Here is a 27,183-nt window from a genome sequence, read left to right as displayed (position 1 = left end):
TGCAACATCCTCCAGCATGACCGGTTTGGCGGTGGGTCAGTCATGGTGTGGGGTGGCATTTCTTTGGGGAGCCGCACAGCCCTCCATGTGCTTGCCAGAGGTACCGAGATGAGATCCTCAGACCCCTTGTGATTCCATATGCTGGTGCGGTTGGTCCTGGGTTCCTCCTAATGCAAGACAATGCTAGACCTCATGTGGCTGGAGTGTGTCAGCAGTTTCTGAAAGAGGAAGGCATTCATGCTATGGACTGGCCCGCCCGTTCCCCAGACCTGAATCCAATTGAGCACATCTGGGACATCATGTCTCGCTCCATCCACCAACGCCACGTTGCACCACAGACTGTCCAGGAGTTGGCGGATGCTTTAGTCCAGGTCTGGGAGGAGATCCCTCAGGAGACCATCATCCTCCTCATCAGGAACATGCCCAGGCGTTGTAGGGAGGTCATACAGGCACGTGGAGGCCACACACACTACCGAGCCTCATTTTGACTTGTTTTACGGACATTACATCAAAGTTGGATCAGCCTGTAGTGTGGTTTTCCACTTTAATTTTGAGTGTGACTCCAAATCCAGACCTCCATGGGTTGATAAATATGATTTCCTTTGATAATTTATGTGTGATTTTGTTGTCAGCACATTCAACTATGTAAAGAAAAAAGTATTTAATAAGAATATTTAATTCATTCAGATCTAGGATGTGTTATTTTAGTGTTCCCTTTATTTTTTTGAGCAGTGTATATATGCTGATTGGCTAGTCACTTTTATCCCTACCCACATGTACATACTGTGTTACCTCATTTACCTCAACTGCCTTGTACCCCTGCACATTGATTCTGTACTGGTACTCCTTGTTGTGTTTCTAGTAATTTTTTTATTTAGCAAATATTTGTCTTACTTTTTAACTCTGCACTGCTGGGAATGGAGTCATAAGTAAGCATTTCACTGTAGAGTCTACACCTGTTGTATTCGGCGCATGTGACCAATACAATTTGATTGGATTTGATGACACTCATGCACCCTGTGCACACTGTTTTGTTGACTTTGGGAGGTGGTGCAGTTTGTCAGCACTAATAGGAACTTAGTAACAAACCATACCTGTCACCGCATGTTCTAGGAAGGAAGAGTTCTTCCCTCTGTGTGGGTTCTCTTCTGCTCATGCATTCTCAATTCAACGCCAAACCCACCACTAGTGTGCGTGGCCAAAGAGCTTTATTTTCATGTCATCCAACAAATGTAAACACCTGACGTTTGCTAAACGGCATTGTCATTGGAACTGGATTGGAACTGGTGTTTTGGTTAGATGACGACATGAAAATAGAGCTCTTTGGCCACGCACACCAAATCAAATTAAAATCAAATGTTATTTGTCAAATGTGCCGAATACAACCGTGAAATGCTTACTTACCCGCCATTAACCAACAATGCAGCTCAAGAAATAGAGTTAAGAAAATATTTGCTATATAAACTAAAGTAAAACATGAAATAAAAAGTAAAACAATAACATAACCATAACAAGGCTATTTACAGGGGGGTACCAGTACCGAGTCAATGTGCGGGGATACAGGTTAGTCAAGGTCATTTGTACATGTAGGTAGGGGTATAGTGACTATGCATAGATAATAGACAGCGAGTAGCAGGGGGGGGGGGTGGGTCAATGTACATTGTCCGGGTGGACATTTGATTAATTGTTCAGCAGTCTTATGGCTTGGGGGTAGAAGCTGTTAAGGAGTCTTTTGGACCTAGACTTGGCGCTCCAGTACTGCTTGCCGTGCAGGAGCAGAGAGAACAGTCTATGACTTGGTTGACTGGAGTCTTTGACAATTTTTGGGGGGCTTCCTCTGACATCGCCTAGTACAGTGGGGCAAAAAAGTATTTAGTCATCCCACCAATTGTGCAAGTTCTCCCACTTAAAAAGATGAGAGAGGCCTGTAATTTTCATCATAGGTACATTTCAACTATGACAGACAAAATGAGAAAAATAAATTCCAGAAAATCACATTGTAGGATTTTTAATTAATTAATTTGCAAATTATGGTGGAAAATAAGTATTTGGTCAATAAGAAAAGTTTATCTCAATACCACTGTTGTGTTGTCAGCAAATTTAATGATGGTGTTGGAGTCTTGCTTGGCCACGCATTTGTGGGTGAACAGGGAGAACAGGAGGTGTCTAAGCACGCACCCCTGAGGGGCCCCGGGGTTGAGGATCAGTATGGCAGATGTGTTGTTGCCTACCCTTACTACCTGGTAGCAACCCGTCAGGATGTCCAGGATCCAGGTGCAGAGGGAGGTGTTTAGTGTCAGGATCCTTAGCTTAGGGATGAGCTTTGTGGGCACTATTGTGTTGAACGCCGAGCTGTAGTCAATGAACAGCATTCTCACATAGGTGTTCCTTTTGTCCATGTGAGAAAGGGCAGTGTGGAGTGCGATATGTTGGGGTGGTATGCAAATTGGAGTGGGTCTAGTGTTTCCGGGATGATGGTGTTGATTGTGAGCCATGACCAGCCTTTTATTTATTTATTATTATTATTATTTTTAAATATTGTTTTTTATTTATAAAAAAAACACAAAAAAAAACATTAACAAATAAAACAATTGACCCCTTTTTCGTGGTATGCAATTGGTTTTAGTAGCAATTGGTTTTACTCCTCCCCAAACCCCTCTTCTCTAACCCTCTCCTCCCCAAACCCCTCCTCTCTTCCCCTCTCCTCCCCAAACCCCTCTTCTCTAACCCTCTCCTCCCCAAACCCCTCTTCTCTAACCCTCTCCTCCCCAAACTTCTCCTCTCTTCCCCTCTCCTCCCCAAACCCCTCTTCTCTAACCCTCTCCTCCCCAAACCCCTGAGGCACTGCTGCTCATTGTTCACATATCTCAGTTAGGCCAACAGGAGGCTGTCCCCTCTCCCTCACTGCCAGGCGTCTCACAGAGATACAGGGCCAGTAGAGCAGTACCCCCTGTTCAAACAGCTGGCTATCTGTTCCCCTGCAGAACTACTTTCCTCAGAATGTTATGCTCTGAATTTCTGTGATAAATGTGGCTTGTCAGTTATTATCCAGATTCTAGGGCCTTATTTCGAATATAAAGCTGTGGGTGCAGTTTTAGGCAGCTATTTCTATCTTAGTAAGATATCCACCTGCACCACTAACTAGGCTCTAGAGATTTTGGTTGCACCCCAAATGGCACCCTGTTCCCTGTATACTGTAGTGCACTACTTTTGGTCAAAATGAGTGCACTATATAGAGATTGGGTGCCGTTTGGGATGTATACTGAGACAGGAAGTCTAGGTGTCAGGTGGCTGCTCCGTAACCTCTCACACTGGCCTCTTGCTGCCCCTGACCTGTGCATGTGTTGTTTAGCACAGCTGTAGTTGTAGTCCACTATGGGCTTTACAGACGTAGGACACCACAGCACAGCAACAGCTTCAGAAATCTATCTTACACCACAGATGACACCCTGTACTCTACTGTACCGTGCAGCACAACGCAGATGGTTTTCACTGTGTGGACATTTTGTACTGTATTTAACATAACTGCTGTGTTACAAAGATGAATTGCAGTGAATTAAGTTTTCCTTTCTTAATGTGATAATGCATGTTTGTGGTGGACAATGTAATGACAGTATATCATAAAAAACGTATAAATATAGCATTTATTAATAGCCCACGGTCTAGTTCTGTGTCTGTACATAGTGGGACAAGTCCCTGGAGAAGTCTGCTATTGTCTCCTCTGCACAATGCCAGTTAGGGGAGGAAGTGTTCTATATGTAGACCTGCTACATTAGTAACCTGGGGTATGACCCAAATGGCACCCTATTCCCTTGAAAGTGCCCTATGGGCCCTGGTCAAAGTAGTAGACTATAAAGGGAATAGAGTGCCATTTGGGACGTACACAGGTAGACCTGCTTCTGCATTATTAACATGGGATGTAGATGTGGCCCTGGCCCTCTGTTGTCTAGTCTGGGCCCTATATCACTCCTCAGTACATCTGGGTCACAGCAGATCAGGTTCCCAGGGCTGCCCTTTTCTCACAGAATAATGTCATGCCACTGCCAGGGTTTATGATTTAGTGACTGATACAATGTGTTTGGAGGCTGTGTTTAAAATGTCCTTGTGTTGTACAATACCTTCTTATTTTTGACAAACAAGGATTGACACTTTTAAAAAAGTGCTTGTGAAAAAAATGTCTTGCTTGACTAAGTTGGCGTGTTGCTTGGCTGAATTAAACCTTTTTTTATGGTATATACTCTATGTGCTACATGGTCTGATGTTACACACAACCTCTATCTGGCCTCCTCTATCTGGCCTCCACTATCTGGCCTCCTCTATCTGTGCACGTGCCCTGACTGTGTCCACTCCTAAAACCCAGTCCCTTCCTGTCTTGTGATCTGTGTCTGTAAGTGGATAAGAATTTTGGCATTTCTCCAGGGTGGGACTTGTCCCGGGTATGCCGTCCAGTCGGGCGTCACTTAGTTCCTAGCAGACGCAGGCAAGAGTCTGCCAGCCTAGCGAATCGGAGCACAGAGAGCAGTCAGGGGTTTTTCCCAAATAGTACCCTATTCCCTATATAGTGCACTACTTATGACCAGAGTCCAATGGCACTCTATTCCCTATGGGCCCTGTTCAAAAGTAGTGCACTAAATTGGGAATAGAGTGCCATTTGGAACTTAATCCGCATCTTGATGTGGCTCTGAAGAATCTGCCCAGCCATCGACTCTCCGCATGCCTTGAATTCCTCCAGGAGCTGCTTTTGTCTTTTGATCCTGTTTCCCAACTCTGTGACTGATATCAACTGTTAGATCCTACCAGACCAGATCTGGCAATCCAGGTATAAGTTACATTTAATGGCATCCATCTCCCAGCATTGCGGAGTTGGTGGTTTGCAGCTTTGCAGTTTTTGATAAAAGTTCATTAGGGGTTGAATCTGGGTGGTGCAACAGAGTGTTGCAGAAGCAGATACTGTGTTCAATTAGTGTTTTACTGTAGATTCGTCCCAAATGGCACCCTATTGCCTATTTAGTACACTACATTTAACCAGGACCCGTAGAGATTAGAGTGCCGTAGGACTCTGATCAAAAGTAGTGCAGTATATAGGGAATAGGGTGCTATTTGGGACGTATCCCAACTAACTGCCAACACTACCCCTCACATACGCTCTCCCTGAGATCTCATAACATGAATGAATACTTCCTTGTACTCCCGGTGGAGTTTGAACCCGATACCAGGAAAACCCATCCTCTTCAGCTGCATCACTATGTGGTGAGCTTATCCACGTCAATGCTGGAGGAACATGCCAACATACAGAAAAGCACAAGAATAAAGAGTAGGTTGACTTGGGCTGCTGCTAAGGAAGAAAAGCATCAGTGGTCTGTGTAATCTTGGTCATAGAGTACTTCTTCTGCAAGGTTATTCAGAACATGTTTATAGGATCATTTGATGTGTATTTGGCACAGCAATTAGACATATAAAACAAACCAACACACACCCTGTCAGACCCACACATACAGACTCTCTCCTGTTTAGAGCAGGGCCTGGTCTCTCCCCCCTCGTCTCTGTACCTGTTTAGATCAGGGCCTGGTCTCTCTCTCGTCGTCTCTGTACCTGTTTAGAGCAGGGCCTGGTCTCTCTCTCCTCGTCTCTGTACCGGTTTAGAGCAGGGCCTGGTCTCTCTCCCCTCGTCTCTGTACCTGTTTAGAGGAGGGTCTGGTCTATCTCTCCTCCTCTCTGTACCTGTTTAGAGCAGTGCCTGGTCTCTCTCTCCTCGTCTCTGTACCTGTTTAGAGCAGGGCCTGGTCTCTCTCTCTCGTCTCTGTACCTGTTTAGAGCAGGGCCTGGTCTCTCTCCTCGTCTCTGTACCTGTTTAGAGCAGGGCCTGGTCTCTCTCTCCTCGTCTCTGTACCTGTTTAGAGCAGGGCCTGGTCTCTCCTTGTCTCTGTACCTGTTTAGAGCAGGGCCTGGTCTCTCTCTCCTCGTCTCTGTACCTGTTTAGAGCAGGGCCTGGTCTCTCTCTCCTCGTCTCTGTACCTGTTTAGAGCAGGGCCGGGTCTCTCTCTCCTCGTCTCTGTACCTGTTTAGAGCAGGGCCTGGTCTCTTCCCCCTCGTCTCTGTACCTGTTTAGAGCAGGGCCTGGTCTCTCCCCCCTCGTCTCTGTACCTGTTTAGAGCAGGGTCTGGTCTCTCTCTCCTCGTCTCTGTACCTGTTTAGAGCAGGGCCTGGTCTCTTCCCCCTCGTCTCTGTACCTGTTTAGAGCAGGGCCTGGTCTCTCCCCCCTCGTCTCTGTACCTGTTTAAAGCAGGGTCTGGTCTCTCTCTCCTCGTCTCTGTACCTGTTTAGAGCAGGGCCTGGTCTCTCCCCCCTCGTCTCTGTACCTGTTTAGAGCAGGGCCTGGTCTCTCCCCCCTCGTCTGTACCTGTTTAGAGCAGGGTCTGGTCTCTCTCTCCTCGTCTCTGTACCTGTTTAGAGCAGGGCCTGGTCTCTCCCCCCTCGTCTCTGTACCTGTTTAGAGCAGGGTCTGGTCTCTCCCCCCTCGTCTATGTACTTGTTTAGAGCAGGGTCTGGTCTCTCCCCCCTCGTATCTGTACCTGTTTAGAGCAGGGTCTGGTCTCTCTCTCCTCCTCTATGTACCTGTTTAGAGCAAGGCCTGGTCTCTCCTTGTCTCTGTACCTGTTTAGAGCAGGGCCTGGTCTCTCTCTCTCCTCGTCTCTGTACCTGTTTAGAGCAGGGCCGGGTCTCTCTCTCCTCGTCTCTGTACCTGTTTAGAGTAGGGCCTGGTCTCTTCCCCCTCGTCTCTGTACCTGTTTAGAGCAGGGCCTGGTCTCTCCCCCCTCGTCTCTGTACCTGTTTAGAGGAGGGCCTGGTCTCTCTCTCCTCCTCTCTGTATGTGTTTTGAGCATGGCCTGGTCTCTCTCTCCTCGTCTCTGTACCTGTTTAGAGCAGGGCCTGGTCTCTCCCCCCTCTTCTCTGTACCTGTTTAGAGTAGGGCCTGGTCTCTCTCTCTTCGTCTCTGTACCTGTTTAGAGCCGGACCTGGTCTCTCTCTCCTCGTCTCTGTACCTGTTTAGAGCAGGGCCTGGTCTCTCTCTCCTTGTCTCTGTAGGTGTTTAGAGCAGGGCCTGGTCTCTCCCCCCTCGTATCTGTACCTGTTTAGAGCAGGGTCTGGTCTCTCTCTCCTCCTCTATGTACCTGTTTAGAGCAAGGCCTGGTCTCTCCTTGTCTCTGTACCTGTTTAGAGCAGGGCCTGGTCTCTCTCTCTCCTCGTCTCTGTACCTGTTTAGAGCAGGGCCGGGTCTCTCTCTCCTCGTCTCTGTACCTGTTTAGAGTAGGGCCTGGTCTCTTCCCCCTCGTCTCTGTACCTGTTTAGAGCAGGGCCTGGTCTCTCCCCCCTCGTCTCTGTACCTGTTTAGAGGAGGGCCTGGTCTCTCTCTCCTCCTCTCTGTATGTGTTTGAGCATGGCCTGGTCTCTCTCCTCCTCGTCTGTACCTGTTTAGAGCAGGGCCTGGTCTCTCCCCCTCTTCTCTGTACCTGTTTAGAGTAGGGCCTGGTCTCTCTCTCTTCGTCTCTGTACCTGTTTAGAGCCGGACTCTGGTCTCTCTCTCCCCTCGTCTCTGTACCTGTTTAGAGCAGGGCCTGGTCTCTCTCCTTGTCTCTGTAGGTGTTTAGAGCAGGGCCTGGTCTCTCTCTCCCTCGTCTCTGTACCTGTTTAGAGCAGGGCCTGGTCTCTCTCCTCGTCTCTGTACCTGTTTAGAGCAGGGCCTGCCTGGTCTCTGGTCTCTCCCTCGTCTCTGTAGGTGTTTAGAGCAGGGCCTGGTCTCTCTCTCCTCGTCTCTGTACCTGTTTAGAGCAGGGCCTGGTCTCTCCCTCTCTCTGTCCTGTCTCTGGTACCTGTCTTGTCCAGTTTCCAGAGCAGGGCCTGGTCTCTCTCTCCTCGTCTCTGTACCTGTTTAGAGCAGGGCCTGGTCTCTCTCTCCTCGTCTCTGTACCTGTTTAGAGCAGGGCCTGGTCTCTCTCTCCCTCGTCTCTGTACCTGTTTAGAGCAGGGCCTGGTCTCTCTCTCATCGTCTCTGTACCTGTTTAGAGCAGGGCCTGGTCTCTCTCTCCTCGTCTCTGTACCTGTTTAGAGCAGGGCCTGGTCTTCTCTCCTCGTCTCTGTAGGTGTTTAGAGCAGGGCCTGGTCTCTCTCCCCTCGTCTCTGTAGGTGTTTAGAGCAGGGTCTGGTCTCTCTCTCCTTGTCTCTGTAGGTGTTTAGAGCAGGGCTGGTCTCTCTCTCCTCGTCTCTGTACCTGTTTAGAGCAGGGCCTGGTCTCTCTCTCCTCGTCTCTGTAGGTGTTTAGAGCAGGGCCTGGTCTCTCTCTCCTCGTCTCTGTAAACCTGTTTAGAGCAGGGTTTGGTCTCTCTCTCCCTCGTCTCTGTAGGTGTTTAGAGCAGGGCCTGGTCTCTCTCACCTCGTCTCTGTAGGTGTTTAGAGCAGGGCCTGGTCTCTCTCTCCTCGTCTCTGTACCCTTAGAGCAGGGCCTGGTCTCTCTCTCCTCACTCTGTAGGTGTTTAGAATGCAGGGCCTGGTCTCTCTCCTCGTCTCTGTAGGTGTTTAGAGCAGGGTCCTGGTCTCTCTCTCCTCGTCTCTGTACCTGTTTAGAGCAGGGCCTGGTCTCTCTCCCCTCGTCTCTGTAGACATATTTAGAGCAGGGCCTGGTCTCTCTCTCCATCGTCTCTGTAGGCAGTTTAGAGCAGGGCCTGGTCTCTCTCTCCCTCGTCTCTGTACCTGTTTAGAGCTGGTCTCTCTCTCCTCGTCTCTGTACCTGTTTAGAGCAGGGCCTGGTCTCTCTCTCCTCGTCTCTGTACCTGTTTAGAGCAGGGCCTGGTCTCTCTCTCCTCGTCTCTGTACCTGTTTAGAGCAGGGCCTGGTCTCTCTCTCCCTCGTCTCTGTACCTGTTTAGAGCAGGCCTGGTCTCTCTCTCCTCGTCTCTGTACCTGTTTAGAGCAGGGCCTGGTCTCTCTCTCCCTCGTCTCTGTACCTGTTTAGAGCAGGGCCTGGTCTCTCTCTCCTCGTCTCTGTACCTGTTTAGAGCAGGGCCTGGTCTCTCTCTCCTCGTCTCTGTACCTGTTTAGAGCAGGGCCTGGTCTCTCTCTCCTCGTCTCTGTACCTGTTTAGAGCAGGGCCTGGTCTCTCCCCTCTTCTCTGTCCTGTTTAGAGTAGGGCTGGTCTCTCTCTCTTCGTCTCTGTACCTGTTTAGAGCCGGACCTGGTCTCTCTCCTCTCTCTGTACCTGTTTAGAGCAGGGCCTGGTCTCTCTCTCCTTGTCTCTGTTTTTAGAGCAGGGCCTGGTCTCTCCCCCCTCGTATCTGTACCTGTTTAGAGCAGGGTCTGGTCTCTCTCTCCTCCTCTATGTACCTGTTTAGAGCAAGGCCTGGTCTCTCCTTGTCTCTGTACCTGTTTAGAGCAGGGCCTGGTCTCTCTCTCTCCTCGTCTCTGTACCTGTTTAGAGCAGGGCCGGGTCTCTCTCTCCTCGTCTCTGTACCTGTTTAGAGTAGGGCCTGGTCTCTTCCCCCTCGTCTCTGTACCTGTTTAGAGCAGGGCCTGGTCTCTCCCCCCTCGTCTCTGTACCTGTTTAGAGGAGGGCCTGGTCTCTCTCTCCTCCTCTCTGTATGTGTTTTGAGCATGGCCTGGTCTCTCTCTCCTCGTCTCTGTACCTGTTTAGAGCAGGGCCTGGTCTCTCCCCTCTCTCTGTACCTGTTTAGAGTAGGGCCTGGTCTCTCTCTCTTCGTCTCTGTACCTGTTTAGAGCCGGACCTGGTCTCTCTCCCTCGTCTCTGTACCTGTTTAGAGCAGGGCCTGGTCTCTCTCTCCTTGTCTCTGTAGGTGTTTAGAGCAGGGCCTGGTCTCTCTCTCCCTCGTCTCTGTACCTGTTTAGAGCAGGGCCTGGTCTCTCTCCTCGTCTCTGTACCTGTTTAGAGCAGGGCCTGGTCTCTCTCTCCTTGTCTCTGTACCTGTTTAGAGCAGGGCCTGGTCTCTCTCTCCTCGTCTCTGTACCTGTTTAGAGCAGGGCCTGGTCTCTCTCCTTGTCTCTGTACCTGTTTAGAGCAGGGCCTGGTCTCTCTCTCCCTCGTCTCTGTAGGTGTTTAGAGCAGGGCCTGGTCTCTCTCTCCTCGTCTCTGTACCTGTTTAGAGCAGGGCCTGGTCTCTCTCTCCTCGTCTCTGTACCTGTTTAGAGCAGGGCCTGGTCTCTCTCTCCTCGTCTCTGTACCTGTTTAGAGCAGGGCCTGGTCTCTCTCCTCTGTACCTGTTTAGAGCAGGGCCTGGTCTCTCTCTCCTCGTCTCTGTAGGTGTTTAGAGCAGGGCCTGGTCTCTCTCTCCCCTCGTCTCTGTAGGTGTTTAGAGCAGGGTCTGGTCTCTCTCTCCTCGTCTCTGTACCTGTTTAGAGCAGGGCCTGGTCTCTCTCTCCTCGTCTCTGTACCTGTTTAGAGCAGGGCCTGGTCTCTCTCTCCTCGTCTCTGTAGGTGTTTAGAGTAGGGCCTGGTCTCTCTCCCCTCGTCTCTATAGGTGTTTAGAGCAGGGTCTGGTCTCTCTCTCCTTGTCTCTGTAGGTGTTTAGAGCAGGGTCTGGTCTCTCTCTCCTCGTCTCTGTACCTGTTTAGAGCAGGGCCTGGTCTCTCTCTCCTCGTCTCTGTAGGTGTTTAGAGCAGGGCCTGGTCTCTCTCTCCTCGTCTCTGTAGGTGTTTAGAGCAGGGCCTGGTCTCTCTCTCCCTCGTCTGTAGGTGTTTGTAGGGCCTGGTCTCTCTCACCTCGTCTCTGTAGGGTTTGGTCTGGTCTCTCTCTCCTCGTCTCTGTACCTGTTTAGAGCAGGGCCTGGTCTCTCTCTCCTCGTCTCTGTACCTGTTTAGAGCAGGGCCTGGTCTCTCTCTCCTCGTCTCTGTAGGTGTTTAGAGCAGGGCCTGGTCTCTCTCTCCTCGTCTCTGTACCTGTTTAGAGCAGGGCCTGGTCTCTCTCCCCTCGTCTCTGTACCTGTTTAGAGCAGGGCCTGGTCTCTCTCTCCTCGTCTCTGTACCTGTTTAGAGCAGGGCCTGGTCTCTCTCTCCTCGTCTCTGTACCTGTTTAGAGCAGGGCCTGGTCTCTCTCTCCTCGTCTCTGTAGGTGTTTAGAGCAGGGCCTGGTCTCTCTCTCCCTCGTCTCTGTAGGTGTTTAGAGCAGGGTCTGGTCTCTCTCTCCTCGTCTCTGTACCTGTTTAGAGCAGGGCCTGGTCTCTCTCTCCTCGTCTCTGTACCTGTTTAGAGCAGGGCCTGGTCTCTCTCTCCTCGTCTCTGTAGGTGTTTAGAGCAGGGCCTGGTCTCTCTCCCTCGTCTCTGTAGGTGTTTAGAGCAGGGTCTGGTCTCTCTGTCTCTGTAGGTGTTTAGAGCAGGGTCTGGTCTCTCTCTCCTCGTCTCTGTACCTGTTTAGAGCAGGGTCTGGTCTCTCTCTCCTCGTCTCTGTACCTGTTTAGAGCAGGGCCTGGTCTCTCTCTCCCTCGTCTCTGTACCTGTTTAGAGCAGGGCCTGGTCTCTCTCTCCTCGTCTCTGTAGGTGTTTAGAGCAGGGCCTGGTCTCTCTCTCCTCGTCTCTGTACCTGTTTAGAGCAGGGCCTGGTCTCTCTCTCCTCGTCTCTGTACCTGTTTAGAGCAGGGCCTGGTCTCTCTCTCCTCGTCTCTGTACCTGTTTAGAGCAGGGCCTGGTCTCTCTCTCCCTCGTCTCTGTAGGTGTTTAGAGCAGGGCCTGGTCTCTCTCTCCCCTCGTCTCTGTAGGTGTTTAGAGCAGGGTCTGGTCTCTCTCTCCTCGTCTCTGTACCTGTTTAGAGCAGGGCCTGGTCTCTCTCTCCTCGTCTCTGTACCTGTTTAGAGCAGGGCCTGGTCTCTCTCTCCTCGTCTCTGTGGTGTTTACCTGTTTAGAGCAGGGTCTGGTCTCTCTCTCCTTGTCTCTGTCTCTGGTACCTGTTTAGAGCAGGGTCTGGTCTCTCTCTCCTCGTCTCTGTACCTGTTTAGAGCAGGGTCTGGTCTGGTCTCTGTACCTGTTTAGAGCTGGTCTCTCTCTCCTCCTCTGTACCTGTTTAGAGCAGGGCCTGGTCTCTCTCTCCTCGTCTCTGTAGGTGTTTAGAGTAGGGCCTGGTCTCTCTCCCCTCGTCTCTGTAGGTGTTTAGAGCAGGGTCTGGTCTCTCTCTCCTCGTCTCTGTACCTGTTTAGAGCAGGGCCTGGTCTCTCTCTCCTCGTCTCTGTACCTGTTTAGAGTAGGGCCTGGTCTCTTCCCCCTCGTCTCTGTACCTGTTTAGAGCAGGGCCTGGTCTCTCCCCCCTCGTCTCTGTACCTGTTTAGAGGAGGGCCTGGTCTCTCTCTCCTCCTCTCTGTATGTGTTTTGAGCATGGCCTGGTCTCTCTCTCCTCGTCTCTGTACCTGTTTAGAGCAGGGCCTGGTCTCTCCCCCCTCTTCTCTGTACCTGTTTAGAGTAGGGCCTGGTCTCTCTCTCTTCGTCTCTGTACCTGTTTAGAGCCGGACCTGGTCTCTCTCTCCTCGTCTCTGTACCTGTTTAGAGCAGGGCCTGGTCTCTCTCTCCTTGTCTCTGTAGGTGTTTAGAGCAGGGCCTGGTCTCTCTCTCCTCATCTCTGTACCTGTTTAGAGCAGGGCCTGGTCTCTCTCCTCGTCTCTGTACCTGTTTAGAGCAGGGCCTGGTCTCTCTCTCCTTGTCTCTGTAGGTGTTTAGAGCAGGGCCTGGTCTCTCTCTCCTCGTCTCTGTACCTGTTTAGAGCAGGGCCTGGTCTCTCTCCTCGTCTCTGTACCTGTTTAGAGCAGGGCCTGGTCTCTCTCTCCTCGTCTCTGTAGGTGTTTAGAGCAGGGCCTGGTCTCTCTCTCCTCGTCTCTGTACCTGTTTAGAGCAGGGCCTGGTCTCTCTCTCCTCGTCTCTGTACCTGTTTAGAGCAGGGCCTGGTCTCTCTCTCCTCGTCTCTGTACCTGTTTAGAGCAGGGCCTGGTCTCTCTCTCCTCGTCTCTGTACCTGTTTAGAGCAGGGCCTGGTCTCTCTCTCCTCGTCTCTGTAGGTGTTTAGAGCAGGGCCTGGTCTCTCTCTCCCCTCGTCTCTGTAGGTGTTTAGAGCAGGGTCTGGTCTCTCTCTCCTCGTCTCTGTACCTGTTTAGAGCAGGGCCTGGTCTCTCTCTCCTCGTCTCTGTACCTGTTTAGAGCAGGGCCTGGTCTCTCTCTCCTCGTCTCTGTAGGTGTTTAGAGTAGGGCCTGGTCTCTCTCCCCTCGTCTCTATAGGTGTTTAGAGCAGGGTCTGGTCTCTCTCTCCTTGTCTCTGTAGGTGTTTAGAGCAGGGTCTGGTCTCTCTCTCCTCGTCTCTGTACCTGTTTAGAGCAGGGCCTGGTCTCTCTCTCCTCGTCTCTGTAGGTGTTTAGAGCAGGGCCTGGTCTCTCTCTCCTCGTCTCTGTAGGTGTTTAGAGCAGGGCCTGGTCTCTCTCTCCTCGTCTCTGTAGGTGTTTAGAGTAGGGCCTGGTCTCTCTCACCTCGTCTCTGTAGGTGTTTAGAGCAGGGTCTGGTCTCTCTCTCCTCGTCTCTGTACCTGTTTAGAGCAGGGCCTGGTCTCTCTCTCCTCGTCTCTGTACCTGTTTAGAGCAGGGCCTGGTCTCTCTCTCCTCGTCTCTGTAGGTGTTTAGAGCAGGGCCTGGTCTCTCTCTCCTCGTCTCTGTACCTGTTTAGAGCAGGGCCTGGTCTCTCTCTCCTCGTCTCTGTACCTGTTTAGAGCAGGGCCTGGTCTCTCTCTCCTCGTCTCTGTACCTGTTTAGAGCAGGGCCTGGTCTCTCTCTCCTCGTCTCTGTACCTGTTTAGAGCAGGGCCTGGTCTCTCTCTCCTCGTCTCTGTAGGTGTTTAGAGCAGGGCCTGGTCTCTCTCTCCCCTCGTCTCTGTAGGTGTTTAGAGCAGGGTCTGGTCTCTCTCTCATCGTCTCTGTACCTGTTTAGAGCAGGGCCTGGTCTCTCTCTCCTCGTCTCTGTACCTGTTTAGAGCAGGGCCTGGTCTCTCTCTCCTCGTCTCTGTAGGTGTTTAGAGTAGGGCCTGGTCTCTCTCCCCTCGTCTCTGTAGGTGTTTAGAGCAGGGTCTGGTCTCTCTCTCCTTGTCTCTGTAGGTGTTTAGAGCAGGGTCTGGTCTCTCTCTCCTCGTCTCTGTACATGTTTAGAGCAGGGTCTGGTCTCTCTCTCCTCGTCTCTGTACCTGTTTAGAGCAGGGCCTGGTCTCTCTCTCCTCGTCTCTGTAGGTGTTTAGAGCAGGGCCTGGTCTCTCTCTCCTCGTCTCTGTAGGTGTTTAGAGCAGGGCCTGGTCTCTCTCTCCTCGTCTCTGTACCTGTTTAGAGCAGGGCCTGGTCTCTCTCTCCTCGTCTCTGTACCTGTTTAGAGCAGGGCCTGGTCTCTCTCTCCTCGTCTCTGTACCTGTTTAGAGCAGGGCCTGGTCTCTCTCTCCTCGTCTCTGTAGGTGTTTAGAGCAGGGCCTGGTCTCTCTCTCCCTCGTCTCTGTAGGTGTTTAGAGCAGGGTCTGGTCTCTCTCTCCTCGTCTCTGTACCTGTTTAGAGCAGGGCCTGGTCTCTCTCTCCTCGTCTCTGTACCTGTTTAGAGCAGGGCCTGGTCTCTCTCTCCTCGTCTCTGTAGGTGTTTAGAGTAGGGCCTGGTCTCTCTCCCCTCGTCTCTGTAGGTGTTTAGAGCAGGGTCTGGTCTCTCTCTCCTTGTCTCTGTATGTGTTTAGAGCAGGGTCTGGTCTCTCTCTCCTCGTCTCTGTACCTGTTTAGAGCAGGGTCTGGTCTCTCTCTCCTCGTCTCTGTACCTGTTTAGAGCAGGGCCTGGTCTCTCTCTCCTCGTCTCTGTAGGTGTTTAGAGCAGGGCCTGGTCTCTCTCTCCTCGTCTCTGTAGGTGTTTAGAGTAGGGCCTGGTCTCTCTCCCCTCGTCTCTGTAGGTGTTTAGAGCAGGGTCTGGTCTCTCTCTCCCCGTCTCTGTACCTGTTTAGAGCAGGGCCTGGTCTCTCTCTCCTCGTCTCTGTACCTGTTTAGAGCAGGGCCTGGTCTCTCTCTCCTCGTCTCTGTAGGTGTTTAGAGCAGGGCCTGGTCTCTCTCTCGTCGTCTCTGTACCTGTTTAGAGCAGGGCCTGGTCTCTCTCTCCTCGTCTCTGTAGGTGTTTATAGAGTAGGGCCTGGTCTCTCTCTCTCCCTCGTCTCTGTAGGTGTTTAGAGCAGGGCCTGGTCTCTCTCTCCTCGTCTCTGTAGGTGTTTAGAGCAGGGTCTGGTCTCTCCCCCCTCGTCTCTGTACCTGTTTAGAGGAGGGCCTGGTCTCTCTCTCCTCGTCTCTGTACCTGTTTAGAGCTGGGCCTGGTCTCTCCTCGTCTCTGTACCTGTTTAGAGCAGGGCCTCTTCTCTTTCTCCTCGTCTCTGTACCTGTTTATAGCAGGGCCTGGTCTCTCTCTCTTCATCTCTGTACCTGTTTAGAGCAGGTCCTGGTCTCTCTCTCCTCGTCTCTGTACCTGTTTAGAGCAGGGCCTTGTCTCGCTGATTGACTCAAACATGTCCATTCTGCCTGTCCAGTGGATGATTTTGCTGGACATTGCATGAGTTTGTGTTTGTGTGTGAGTTCACAGGGCTGCTGCCTGCTACAGTAGGATTGCGAGGGAGACAGACTGTTGAGGGATTCTGCTTCCTGTCTGATAAGTCGCTCTGGATAAGAGCGTCTGCTAAATGACTTAAATGTAATGTTAAATGTAAGACCAGATCCCAGCTCAGCAAATACAGCTGGGGGGCACTGACTGCATGGCTTCTGGCTCTTGACAGGAGTGTGTGTGTGTGTGTGTGTGTGTGTGTGTGTGTGTGTGTGTGTGTGTGTGTGTGTGTGTGTGTGTGTGTGTGTGTGTGTGTGTGTGTGTGTGTGTGTGTGTGTGTGTGTGTGTGTGTGTGTGTGTGTGTGTGTGTGTGTGTGTGTGTGTGCATGAGTGTATACATGCACATGTAATTGTTTACTATGCCTCCTGATTGCATTCAGTTTGAATTTGAGCATTCTATTCACAAACTCTTTTGAACTAAAAAAAGCACTGATTGGCATGTTGTGGAGCCAGATGCCATGTCATTGGGCCATGTGACAGGTGCAGCATTCCTTGGCTATAGACAGACTCACATTCCTGTTTAAACTGAATGCCATCAGAATAGGGAAAAAAGATAGCTTCTTTGCATGAATGGCATCAGGGAAGAATGTCATATGTTCTGCAGCTGAGTCACCGGTGCAGGTTTCTGTCTGTCTGTCTGCCTGTCTGCCTGTCTACCTGCCTGTCTGTCTGTCTGTCTGTCTGTCTGTCTGTCTGTCTGTCTGTCTGTCTGTCTGTCTGTCTGTCTGTCTGTCTGTCTGTCTGTCTGTCTGTCTGTCTGTCTGTCTGTCTGTCTGCCTGCCTGCCTGCCTGCCTGCCTGCCTGTCTGTCTGTCTGTCTGTCTGTCTGTCTGTCTGTCTGTCTGTCTGTCTCTCTCTCTCTCTCTCTCTCTCTCTCTCTCTCTCTCTCTCTCTCTCTCTCTCTCTCTCTATGTGTAACCTGACACTCTCTCTATGTGTAACCTGACACTCTCTCTATGTGTAACCTGACACTCTCTCTATGTGTAACTGACACTCTTTCTATGTGTAACCTGACACTCTCTCTATGTGTAACCTGACACTCTCTCTTTGTGTAACCTGACACTCTCTCTATGTGTAACCTGACACTCTCTCTATGTGTAACCTGACACTCTCTCTATGTGTAACCTGACACTCTCTCTATGTGTAACCTGACACTCTCTCTATGTGTAACCTGACACTCTCTCTATGTGTAACCTGACACTCTCTCTATGTGTAACCTGACACTCTCTCTATGTGTAACCTGAAACTCTCTCTATGTGTAACCTGACACTCTCTCTATGTGTAACTGACACTCTTTCTATGTGTAACCTGACACTCTCTCTATGTGTAACCTGACACTCTCTCTTTGTGTAACCTGACACTCTCTGTATGTGTAACCTGACTCTATCTCTATGTGTAACCTGACACTCTCTCTATGTGTAACCTGACACTCTCTCTATGTGCAACTGACACTCTCTCTATGTGTAACCTGACACTCTCTCTATGTGTAACCTGACACTCTCTCTATGTGTAACCTGACACTCTCTCTATGTGTAACCTGACTCTCTCTCTATGTGTCACCTGACACTCTCTCTATGTGTAACCTGACACTCTCTCTATGTGTAACCTGACTCTCTCTCTATGTGTAACCTGACACTCTCTCTATGTGTAACCTGACACTCTCTCTATTTGTAACCTGACACTCTCTATGTGTAACCTGACTCTCTCTCTATGTGTAACCTGACACTCTCTCTATGTGTAACCTGACTCTCTCTCTATGTGTAACCTGACACTCTCTCTATGTTTAACCTGACACTCTCTCTATGTGTAACCTGACACTCTCTCTGAACTCTCTCTATGTGTAACCTGACACTCTCTCTGTTTGTAACCTGACACTTTCCGTCTCACTGGGAGAAAAGGGATATTGGCCCACCCGGTTCAGTTTGAGGAACTGTTTTATTTTCAGTTTGCTCGAGTCATGCGATGATTTCCAAGAAACTAAATGAAAAATGTTTGGCCATGATCCATGTGACATTGAAGTCAACGCACAACATCCTCACTTCATACAGTGCATTTGGAAAGTATTCAGACCCCTTAACTTTTTCCACATTTTGTTACGTTACAGCCTTATTCTAAAATGGATGACGTTGTTTTCATCAATCTACACACAATACCCCACAATGACAAAGCAAAAACAGGTTTTTAGAAAAAGTTTTGCAAATTTATACAACATTTAAAACTAAAATATCACGTTTATACATAAGTATTCAGACCCTTTACTCAGTACTTTGTTGAAGCACCTTTGGCACAGCCTCGAGTCTTCTTGGGTATGACGCTACAAACTTGGCTGTATTTGAGGAGTTTCTCAGATTCTTCTCTGCAGATCCTCCCAAGCTCTGTCAGGTTGGATGGGGAGCGTTGCTGCACAGATATTTTCAGGTCTCTCCAGAGAGATGTTCCATCTGATTCAAGTCCGGGCTCTGGCTGGGCCACTCAAGGACATTCGGAGACTAGTCCCGAAGACACTCCTACGTTGTCTTGGCTGTGTACTTAGGGTTGTTGTCCTGTTTGAAGGTGAACCTTCGACCCAGTCTGAGGTCCTGAGCGCTCTGGAGCAGGTTTTCATCAGGGATCTCTCTGTACTTTGCTCCATCTATCTTTTCCTCAATCCTGACTAGTCTCACCAGTTTCACATTGTCATTATAGGGTATTGTGTGTAGATTGATGAGATTTTGTATTTATTTTAATCCATTTTAGAACAAGGCTGTAACGTAACAAAATGTGGAAAAGGTGAAGGGGTCTGAATACTTTCCGAATGCACTGTATAATAGGCCTGATTTCTAACTTGAGATCTGTGCACGTATCTAGTTTTTGCACAAATCTTCCATTGACATCAATACATGATTTAGGTGATCATCGGTGTTAAGTGCGCACATCTATGTACATATACAGATCTTTAGATAGTCCCGAAGACCACAGAATGTTGAAAAGATGACCATCGGGAAATGAGGAACATATTTCGCAGCTTCATATGAATGGTGTCATTGAATGTACAGTATATGGAAACAGGAGGCAGGCAGTTTTTCCATACAGCTCTTTATTCTGCACATGGGCATCTTGTCATCACGGACTCTCACATACAGTATTCCAAGTTTAGCACGGTGCACAGAAATAGCTGGTTAAAATAACTGTCAAAAGTCTGCATTTTTTTGTCTCTTTGATTCATGACTATTTTGTTTTCCCCATGTTGCTTAACTGAATATCAATGAGTATCATAATACACTGTGTACAAAACATTACGAACACCTGATCTTTCCATGACTGACTGACCAGGTGAATCCAGGTGAAAGCTATGATCCTTGATTGATGTCACCTAAATGCACTTCAATCGGTATAGATGAAGGGGGGTGACAGGTTAAAGAATGATTTTTAAGCCTTGAGACAATTGAGACATGAATTGTGTATATGTGCCATTCAGAGGGACAAGGGGCAAGACAAAAGATGGAAGTGCCTTTGAACGGGGTATGGTAGAAGGTGCCAGGCGCACTGGTTTGAGTGTGTCAAGAACTGCAATGCTGCTGGGTTTTTCACGCTCAACAGTTTCCCGTGTGTATCAAAAATTGACCACCACCCAAAGGACATCCCGCTAACTAGACACAACTGTGGGAAGCATTGAGTCAACATGGGCCAGCATCCCTGTGGAATGCGTTCGACACCATGTAGAGTCCATGGCCCGACTAATTGAGGCTGTTCTAAGGGCAAACGGTGTGCAACTTAATATTAGGAAGGTGTTCCTAATGTTTTGTACACTCTGTGTACCGTGCATATGTTTGAGTGCACTGCAGTTTATACAGCATCAAACTTTGTCCTTTGTGTGAATGTTTGAGTGAGTTGTAAGCAGGGCTAGAGGTGAGTGCAGTGAGCAATTCTGCAGGATTTCAGGGTGCAGTCAGTCAGGTGGCTTCCAAGAAGAGAGAAGTCATGCTGGCCTGTTATGAGAACAACAGTTCCTTCCTCTTACCCTCCCAACAGAGAGAGAGAGAGGGGGGGGGGGCAGAACGAGAAAGACAGAGAGAGAGAGAGAGAGAGAGACGGGGAGAGAGAGAGAGCGAGTGTCCATCCTCTGCTCTAAAGTCCACTCTGGGGGAGGAGGATGGGTGGCATTCCAGTCAGTGAGGTCAGTCTGTTTTGTTATTCTCTACCCCTCGCTCCCCTTTTTACTTCTGTCTTCTGTTAGCAGTGATATAGACTCAGTCAGGTGGTAGGCCTAGTGAGAATCTCTCTTTCCACAGTGGCATGATAGGTAATGGTATCATGCATCCCCACCAACACCCATCGTTTCCCCAAAGTGCTACTGATGATGCCATGATTAGATCATCCTCGTTCTCATTCCAGACTTTTCACATTCCCTCCAAATAAGGAAAGACATTTCCAGTGCAAACTGTTTTAAAGTCTTAACTAGGGTCTACCACACAAATCTTTACTTCCTCCCTCAGGTGTAGCCTGTAAAAGAAAAGATACTTTAGGACCAGAAAATAAGTTATTCCTGGAGTAGCTGTGTATTTGTGCATCCTGTGCACTATCTGTTGTGTTGTAGCCTGACCAACAGAGACTTTGTGAGCTGCACGTTTGACCTGTGTCCCAGTGTGGAATCAGATCTGAAGTATTATATAGTGCATTCTGAAAGTATTCAGATCTGAAGTATTATATAGTACATTCGGAAAGTATTCAGATCTGAAGTATTATATAGTATTCTGAAAGTATTCAGATCTGAATTATTATATAGTATTCAGATCTGAATATTATTATATAGTATTCAGATCGTTATTATATAGTGAAAGTATTCAGATCTGAATTATTATATAGTGCATTCTGAAAGTATTCAGATCTGAATTATTATATAGTGCATTCTGAAAGTATTCAGATCTGAATTATTATATAGTGCATTCTGAAAGTATTCAGACCTGAATTATTATATAGTACGTTCGGAAAGTATTCAGATCTGAATTATTATATAGTGCATTCTGAAAGTATTCAGATCTGAATTATTATATAGTACTTTCGGAAAGTATTCAGATCTGAATTATTATATAGTGCATTCTGAAAGTATTCAGATCTGAATTATTATATAGTGCATTCTGAAAGTATTCAGATCTGAATTATTATATAGTGCATTCTGAAAGTATTCAGATCTGAATTATTATATAGTGCATTCTGAAAGTATTCAGATCTGAATTATTATATAGTGCATTCTGAAAGTATTCAGATCTGAAAGTATTCAGATCTATTATAGTGCATTCTGAAAGTATTCAGATCTGAATTATTATATAGTGCATTCTGAAAGTATTCAGATCTGAATTATTATATAGTGCATTCTGGAAAGTATTCAGATCTGAATTATTATATAGTGCATTCTGAAAGTATTCAGATCTGAATTATTATATAGTGCATTCTGAAAGTATTCAGATCTGAATTATTATATAGTGCATTCTGAAAGTATTCAGATCTGAAGTATTATGTAGTGCATTCAAATCCTTTCCAATCAGTTGAATTTACCACAGGTGGACACCAATCAAGTTGTAGAAACATCTCAAGGATGATTAATGAAAACAAGTTGCACCTGTGGATTAGGGCATGCTCATCTGCCACGCTGATCCTCAATACGGGGGCACCTCAGGGGTGCATGCTCTGTCCCCTCCTGTACTCCCTGTTCACCCATGACTGCATGGTCAAGCATGACTCCCAACACCATCATTAAGTTTGCTGACGACACAACAGTTGTATGCCACAAACAATGATGAGACAGCCTATAGGGAGGAGGTCAGAGACCTGGCAGTGTGGTGCCAGGATAACAACCTCTCCCTCAGCGTGATCAAGACAAAAGAGATGATTGTGGACTACAGGAAAAGCAGGACAGAGCACGCCCCCATTCTCATCAACGGGGTTGTAGTGGAGCAGGTTGAGAGCCGCAAGTTCCTTGGTGTCCACATCACCAATGAACTATCATGGTCCAAACACACCAATACAGTTGTGAAGAGGGCATGGCAACACCTATTCCCCCTCACGAGACTGAAAAGATTTGGCATGGGTCCTCAGATGCTCAAAAAGTTATACAGCTGCACCATCAAGAACATCCTGACTGGTTGCATCACTGCCTGGTATGGCAACTGGTCGGCCTTCGGAAGCACGGCACTACAGAGGGTAGTGCGTACGGCCCAGTACACCACTGCCATGCAGGACCTCTATACCAGGCGGTGTCAGAAGAAGGCCCTTAAAATCTCCAAAGAGTCCAGCCACCCTAGTCATAGACTGTTCTCTCTGCTACCGCATGGCAAGTGGTACCGGAGCGCCACGTCTTGGTCCAAAAGGCTTCTTTACAGCTTCTACCCTCAAGCCATATGTCATAAGTCTCCTGAACAGCTATTCTAATGGCTACACGGATTGTGGTGAAGCCCCTCCCGTTGTCAAAGCTGGAGACCTTTATGTCTTCAAGACACCACTACTAAAACCAGTCAAACCATGGACACACACACACACACACACACACACACACACACACACACACACACACACACACACACACACACACACACACACACACACACACACACACACACACACACACACACACACACACACACACACACACACACACACACACACAAAGAATCCCCCAAAATCTTAAACAAAGCATTATTGCATACTGTACAACATGTGCAAAGCAATCCACAATTGGTGCAAACTTATCACATGCGATTTCTGCTCAAACCCTGCACCTCCTGTACTTTGAGCTGATTGTTTTACTGCCATAAGAGGGAGTCCACCTGGAATGTTGTTTCTGTGGAGCAGGTTGTTGTATCTAAATTCATACTGTGGCATTGTCGAATACTTGTTTATGAGTGGCTTGAAGGGCATTCTAAGGCATGTATTATTTCCCTATAACGCACGGTATATTTGCACGGTAAATTCAATGGCTGTAGTTCATTCTTACACCTTCTATGTTTGAGCTGCTTTTGAAAGCAAAGGTCCAATTGAAAACATTACTGGCATTGATGAATTATATTTTCATAATGCTAGGTTAGGACTGATGTTTAGTCAACAAAACTAGCAAGTTTGTTTGTTTATTATTAGAATTATAGCCATGGCATGAAAAAAGGGATAATCAACTCGGGGCTCTATGCATTCTCTGGAAAATAATGCAACTCCATGGAACGCATAGCACCTCGTTGATTGTCCCTTACATATCTTTGAACAGGTTCTTCTTGAACTTGTACATGGACACTAGCTTTGCATATTATCACTTTAATGAGTTTGTGTTTTCTCTAAACTATTAATTGCATGTGCATCATCAAATCTGCATGATTCACCTTGTTTGTGCACTGTGCTTCTGTTTGTTTCACTGTTTCACCTTTACAGAAGGCCCTTTAAAACATACTTTACTGTTTCTGTCATGTTTTGTCATTGATTATCATGTCTTGTCCCTGTGCTTCCCCTTCTATTCGTTTCCCTCTGCTGGTCTTATTAGGTTCTTTCCCTCTTTCTATCCCTCTCTCTCCCCCTCCCTCTCTCACTCTCTCGCTCTCTCTTCTCTCTATCGTTCCGTTCCTGCTCCCAGCTGTTCCTATTCCCCTAATCAATCATTTAGTCTTCCCACACCTGTTCCCGATCCTTTTCCCTGATTAGAGTCCCTATTTCTCTCCTTGTTTTCCGTTCCTGCCCTGTCGGATCCTTGTCTATAATTCACCGTGCTGTGTCTATGTATTGCCCTGTCGTGTCGTGTTTCCCTCAGATGCTGCGTGGTGAGCAGGTGTCTGAGTCTGCTACGTTCAAGTGCCTTCCCGAGGCAACCTGCAGTTCTTGATCAAGTCTCCAGTCTGTTCTCGTCATTACGAGTAGTATTATGCCTTTTGTTTTGTAAAGTAACTTTACTGGATTAAAAACTCTGTTTTCGCCAAGTCGCTTTTGGGTCCTCATTCACCCGCATAACAGAAGGATCCGACCAGTAAATGGACCCAGCGACTACAGATGCTCGTAACACTGCCGTCGAGATCCAAGGAGCCATGCTCGGCAGACACGAGCAGGAATTGTCTGCTGCTCGCCATGCCGTGGAGAACCTGGCCGCTCAGGTTTCCGACCTCTCTGGACAGTTCCAGAGTCTTCGTCTCGTGCCACCTGTTACTTCCTGGCCTGCCGAGCCTCCGGAATCTAGGGTTAATAACCCACCTTGCTACTCCGGGCAGCCCACGGAGTGCCGCTCCTTTCTCACCCAGTGTGATATTGTGTTCTCTCTCCAACCCAACACATACTCTAGCGAGAGAGCTCGGGTTGCTTACGTCATTTCACTCCTTACTGGCCGGGCTCGAGAGTGGGGCACAGCTATCTGGGAGGCAAGGGCTGATTGTTCTAACAATTACCAGAACTTTAAAGAGGAGATGATTCGGGTTTTTGACCGTTCAGTTTTTGGTAGGGAGGCTTCTAGGGCCCTGGCTTCCCTATGCCAAGGTGATCGATCCATAACGGATTACTCTATAGAGTTTCGCACTCTTGCTGCCTCTAGTGACTGGAACGAGCCGGCGCTGCTCGCTCGTTTTCTGGAGGGACTCCACGCAGTGGTCAAAGATGAGATTCTCTCTCGGGAGGTTCCTTCCAGTGTGGACTCTTTGATTGCTCTCGCCATCCGCATAGAACGACGGGTAGATCTTCGTCACCAAGCTCGTGGAAGAGAGCTCGCGTCAACGGTGTTTCCCTGCTCCGCATCGCAACCATCTCCCCCTCTGGCTCAGAGACTGAGCCCATGCAGCTGGGAGGTATTCGCATCTCGACCAAGGAGAGGGAACGGAGGATCACCAACCGCCTGTGCCTCTATTGCGGATTTGATGGACATTTTGTCAATTCATGTCCAGTAAAAGGCCAGAGCTCATCAGTAAGCGGAGGGCTACTGGTGAGCGCTACTACTCAGGTCTCTTCATCTAGATCCTGTACTACTATGTCGGTCCATCTACGCTGGACCGGTTCGGGTGCTACATGCAGTGCCTTGATTGACTCTGGGGCTGAGGGTTGTTTCATGGACGAAGCATGGGCTCGGAAACATGACATTCCTTTCAGACAGTTAGACAAGCCTACGCCCATGTTTGCCTTAGATGGTAGTCATCTTCCCAGTATCAGATTTGAGACACTACCTTTAACTCTCACAGTATCTGGTAACCACAGTGAGACTATTTCTTTTTTGATTTTTCGTTCACCTTTTACACCTGTTGTTTTGGGTCATCCCTGGCTAGTATGTCATAATCCTTCTATTAATTGGTCTAGTAATTCTATCCTATCCTGGAACGTTTCTTGTCATGTGAAGTGTTTAATGTCTGCCATCCCTCCCATTTCTTCTGTCCCCACTTCTCAGGAGGAACCTGGCGATTTGACAGGAGTGCCGGAGGAATATCATGATCTGCGCACGGTCTTCAGTCGGTCCCGAGCCAACTCCCTTCCTCCTCACCGGTCGTATGATTGTAGTATTGATCTCCTTCCGGGGACCACTCCTCCTCGGGGTAGACTATACTCTCTGTCGGCTCCCGAACGTAAGGCTCTCGAGGATTATTTATCTGTGTCTCTTGACGCCGGTACCATAGTGCCTTCTTCCTCTCCGGCCGGGGCGGGGTTCTTTTTGTTAAGAAGAAGGACGGTACTCTGCGCCCCTGCGTGGATTATCGAGGGCTGAATGACATAACGGTTAAGAATCGTTATCCGCTTCCCCTTATGTCATCAGCCTTCGAGATTCTGCAGGGAGCCAGGTGCTTTACTAAGTTGGACCTTCGTAACGCTTACCATCTCGTGCGCATCAGAGAGGGGGACGAGTGGAAAACGGCGTTTAACACTCCGTTAGGGCATTTTGAGTACCGGGTTCTGCCGTTTGGTCTCGCCAATGCGCCAGCTGTTTTTCAGGCATTAGTTAATGATGTTCTGAGAGACATGCTGAACATCTTTGTTTTTGTCTATCTTGACGATATCCTGATTTTTTCACCGTCACTCGAGATTCATGTTCAGCACGTTCGACGTGTTCTACAGCGCCTTTTAGAGAATTGTCTCTACGTAAAGGCTGAGAAGTGCTCTTTTCATGTCTCCTCCGTTACTTTTCTCGGTTCCGTTATTTCCGCTGAAGGCATTCAGATGGATTCCGCTAAGGTCCAAGCTGTCAGTGATTGGCCCATTCCAAGGTCACGTGTCGAGTTGCAGCGCTTTTTAGGTTTCGCTAATTTCTATCGGCGTTTCATTCGTAATTTCGGTCAAGTTGCTGCCCCTCTCACAGCTCTTACTTCTGTCAAGACGTGTTTTAAGTGGTCCGGTTCCGCCCAGGGAGCTTTTGATCTTCTAAAAGAACGTTTTACGTCCGCTCCTATCCTCGTTACTCCTGACGTCACTAGACAATTCATTGTCGAGGTTGACGCTTCAGAGGTAGGCGTGGGAGCCATTCTATCCCAGCGCTTCCAGTCTGACGATAAGGTTCATCCTTGCGCTTATTTTTCTCATCGCCTGTCGCCATCTGAGCGCAACTATGATGTGGGTAACCGTGAACTGCTCGCCATCCGCTTAGCCCTAGGCGAATGGCGACAGTGGTTGGAGGGGGCGACCGTTCCTTTTGTCGTTTGGACAGACCATAAGAACCTTGAGTACATCCGTTCTGCCAAACGACTTAATGCCCGTCAAGCTCGTTGGTCGTTGTTTTTCGCTCGTTTCGAGTTTGTGATTTCTTACCGTCCGGGTAGCAAAAACACCAAGCCTGATGCCTTATCCCGTCTGTTTAGTTCTTCTGTGGCTTCTACTGATCCCGAGGGGATTCTTCCTTATGGGCGTGTTGTCGGGTTGACAGTCTGGGGAATTGAAAGACAGGTTAAGCAAGCACTCACGCACACTGCGTCGCCGCGCTTGTCCTAGTAACCTCCTTTTCGTTCCTGTTTCCACTCGTCTGGCTGTTCTTCAGTGGGCTCACTCTGCCAAGTTAGCTGGTCATCCCGGTGTTCGAGGCACTCTTGCGTCTATTCGCCAGCGCTTTTGGTGGCCGACTCAGGAGCGTGACACGCGCCGTTTCGTGGCTGCTTGTTCGGACTGCGCGCAGACTAAGTCGGGTAACTCTCCTCCTGCCGGTCGTCTCAGACCGCTCCCCATTCCTTCTCGACCATGGTCTCACATCGCCTAGACTTCATTACCGGTCTGCCTTTGTCTGCGGGGAAGACTGTGATTCTTACGGTTGTCGATAGGTTCTCTAAGGCGGCACATTTCATTCCCCTCGCTAAACTTCCTTCCGCTAAGGAGACGGCACAAATCATCATCGAGAATGTGTTCAGAATTCATGGCCTCCCGTTAGACGCCGTTTCAGACAGAGGCCCGCAATTCACGTCACAGTTTTGGAGGGAGTTCTGTCGTTTGATTGGTGCGTCCGACAGTCTCTCTTCCGGGTTTCATCCCCAGTCTAACGGTCAAGCAGAGAGGGCCAATCAGACGATTGGTCGCATACTACGCAGCCTTTCTTTCAGAAACCCTGCGTCTTGGGCAGAACAGCTCCCCTGGGCAGAATACGCTCACA

The 27,183-nt window shown here is 48.8% G+C and overlaps 1 protein-coding gene across 2 annotated transcripts in view; it reads left to right on the top strand.

Moving 5' to 3' along the window:
- gng12b (guanine nucleotide binding protein (G protein), gamma 12b) overlaps positions 1–27,183 on the top strand; it is a 72,914-nt gene that overhangs the window by 12,583 nt on the left and 33,148 nt on the right. Inside the window, exon 1 of one of the 2 annotated variants that reach the window (XM_046300460.1) lies at positions 19,686–19,785. The exons of the other annotated variant lie outside the window; for it this stretch is intronic. Within the exon in view, the coding sequence (XP_046156416.1) occupies positions 19,762–19,785 (24 nt within the window). The 5' untranslated portion in view covers positions 19,686–19,761. Of the gene's footprint in view, positions 1–19,685; positions 19,786–27,183 lie in introns of those variants that run through there. 2 annotated transcript variants of the gene reach the window in all.

The sequence above is a fragment of the Oncorhynchus gorbuscha genome, linkage group LG15, assembly GCF_021184085.1.
Source record: "Oncorhynchus gorbuscha isolate QuinsamMale2020 ecotype Even-year linkage group LG15, OgorEven_v1.0, whole genome shotgun sequence".
NCBI lineage: Eukaryota > Metazoa > Chordata > Actinopteri > Salmoniformes > Salmonidae > Oncorhynchus > Oncorhynchus gorbuscha.
The sequence above is the reverse complement of the archived record's forward strand: the minus strand, read 5'-3'. Positions and strand labels throughout refer to the sequence as shown.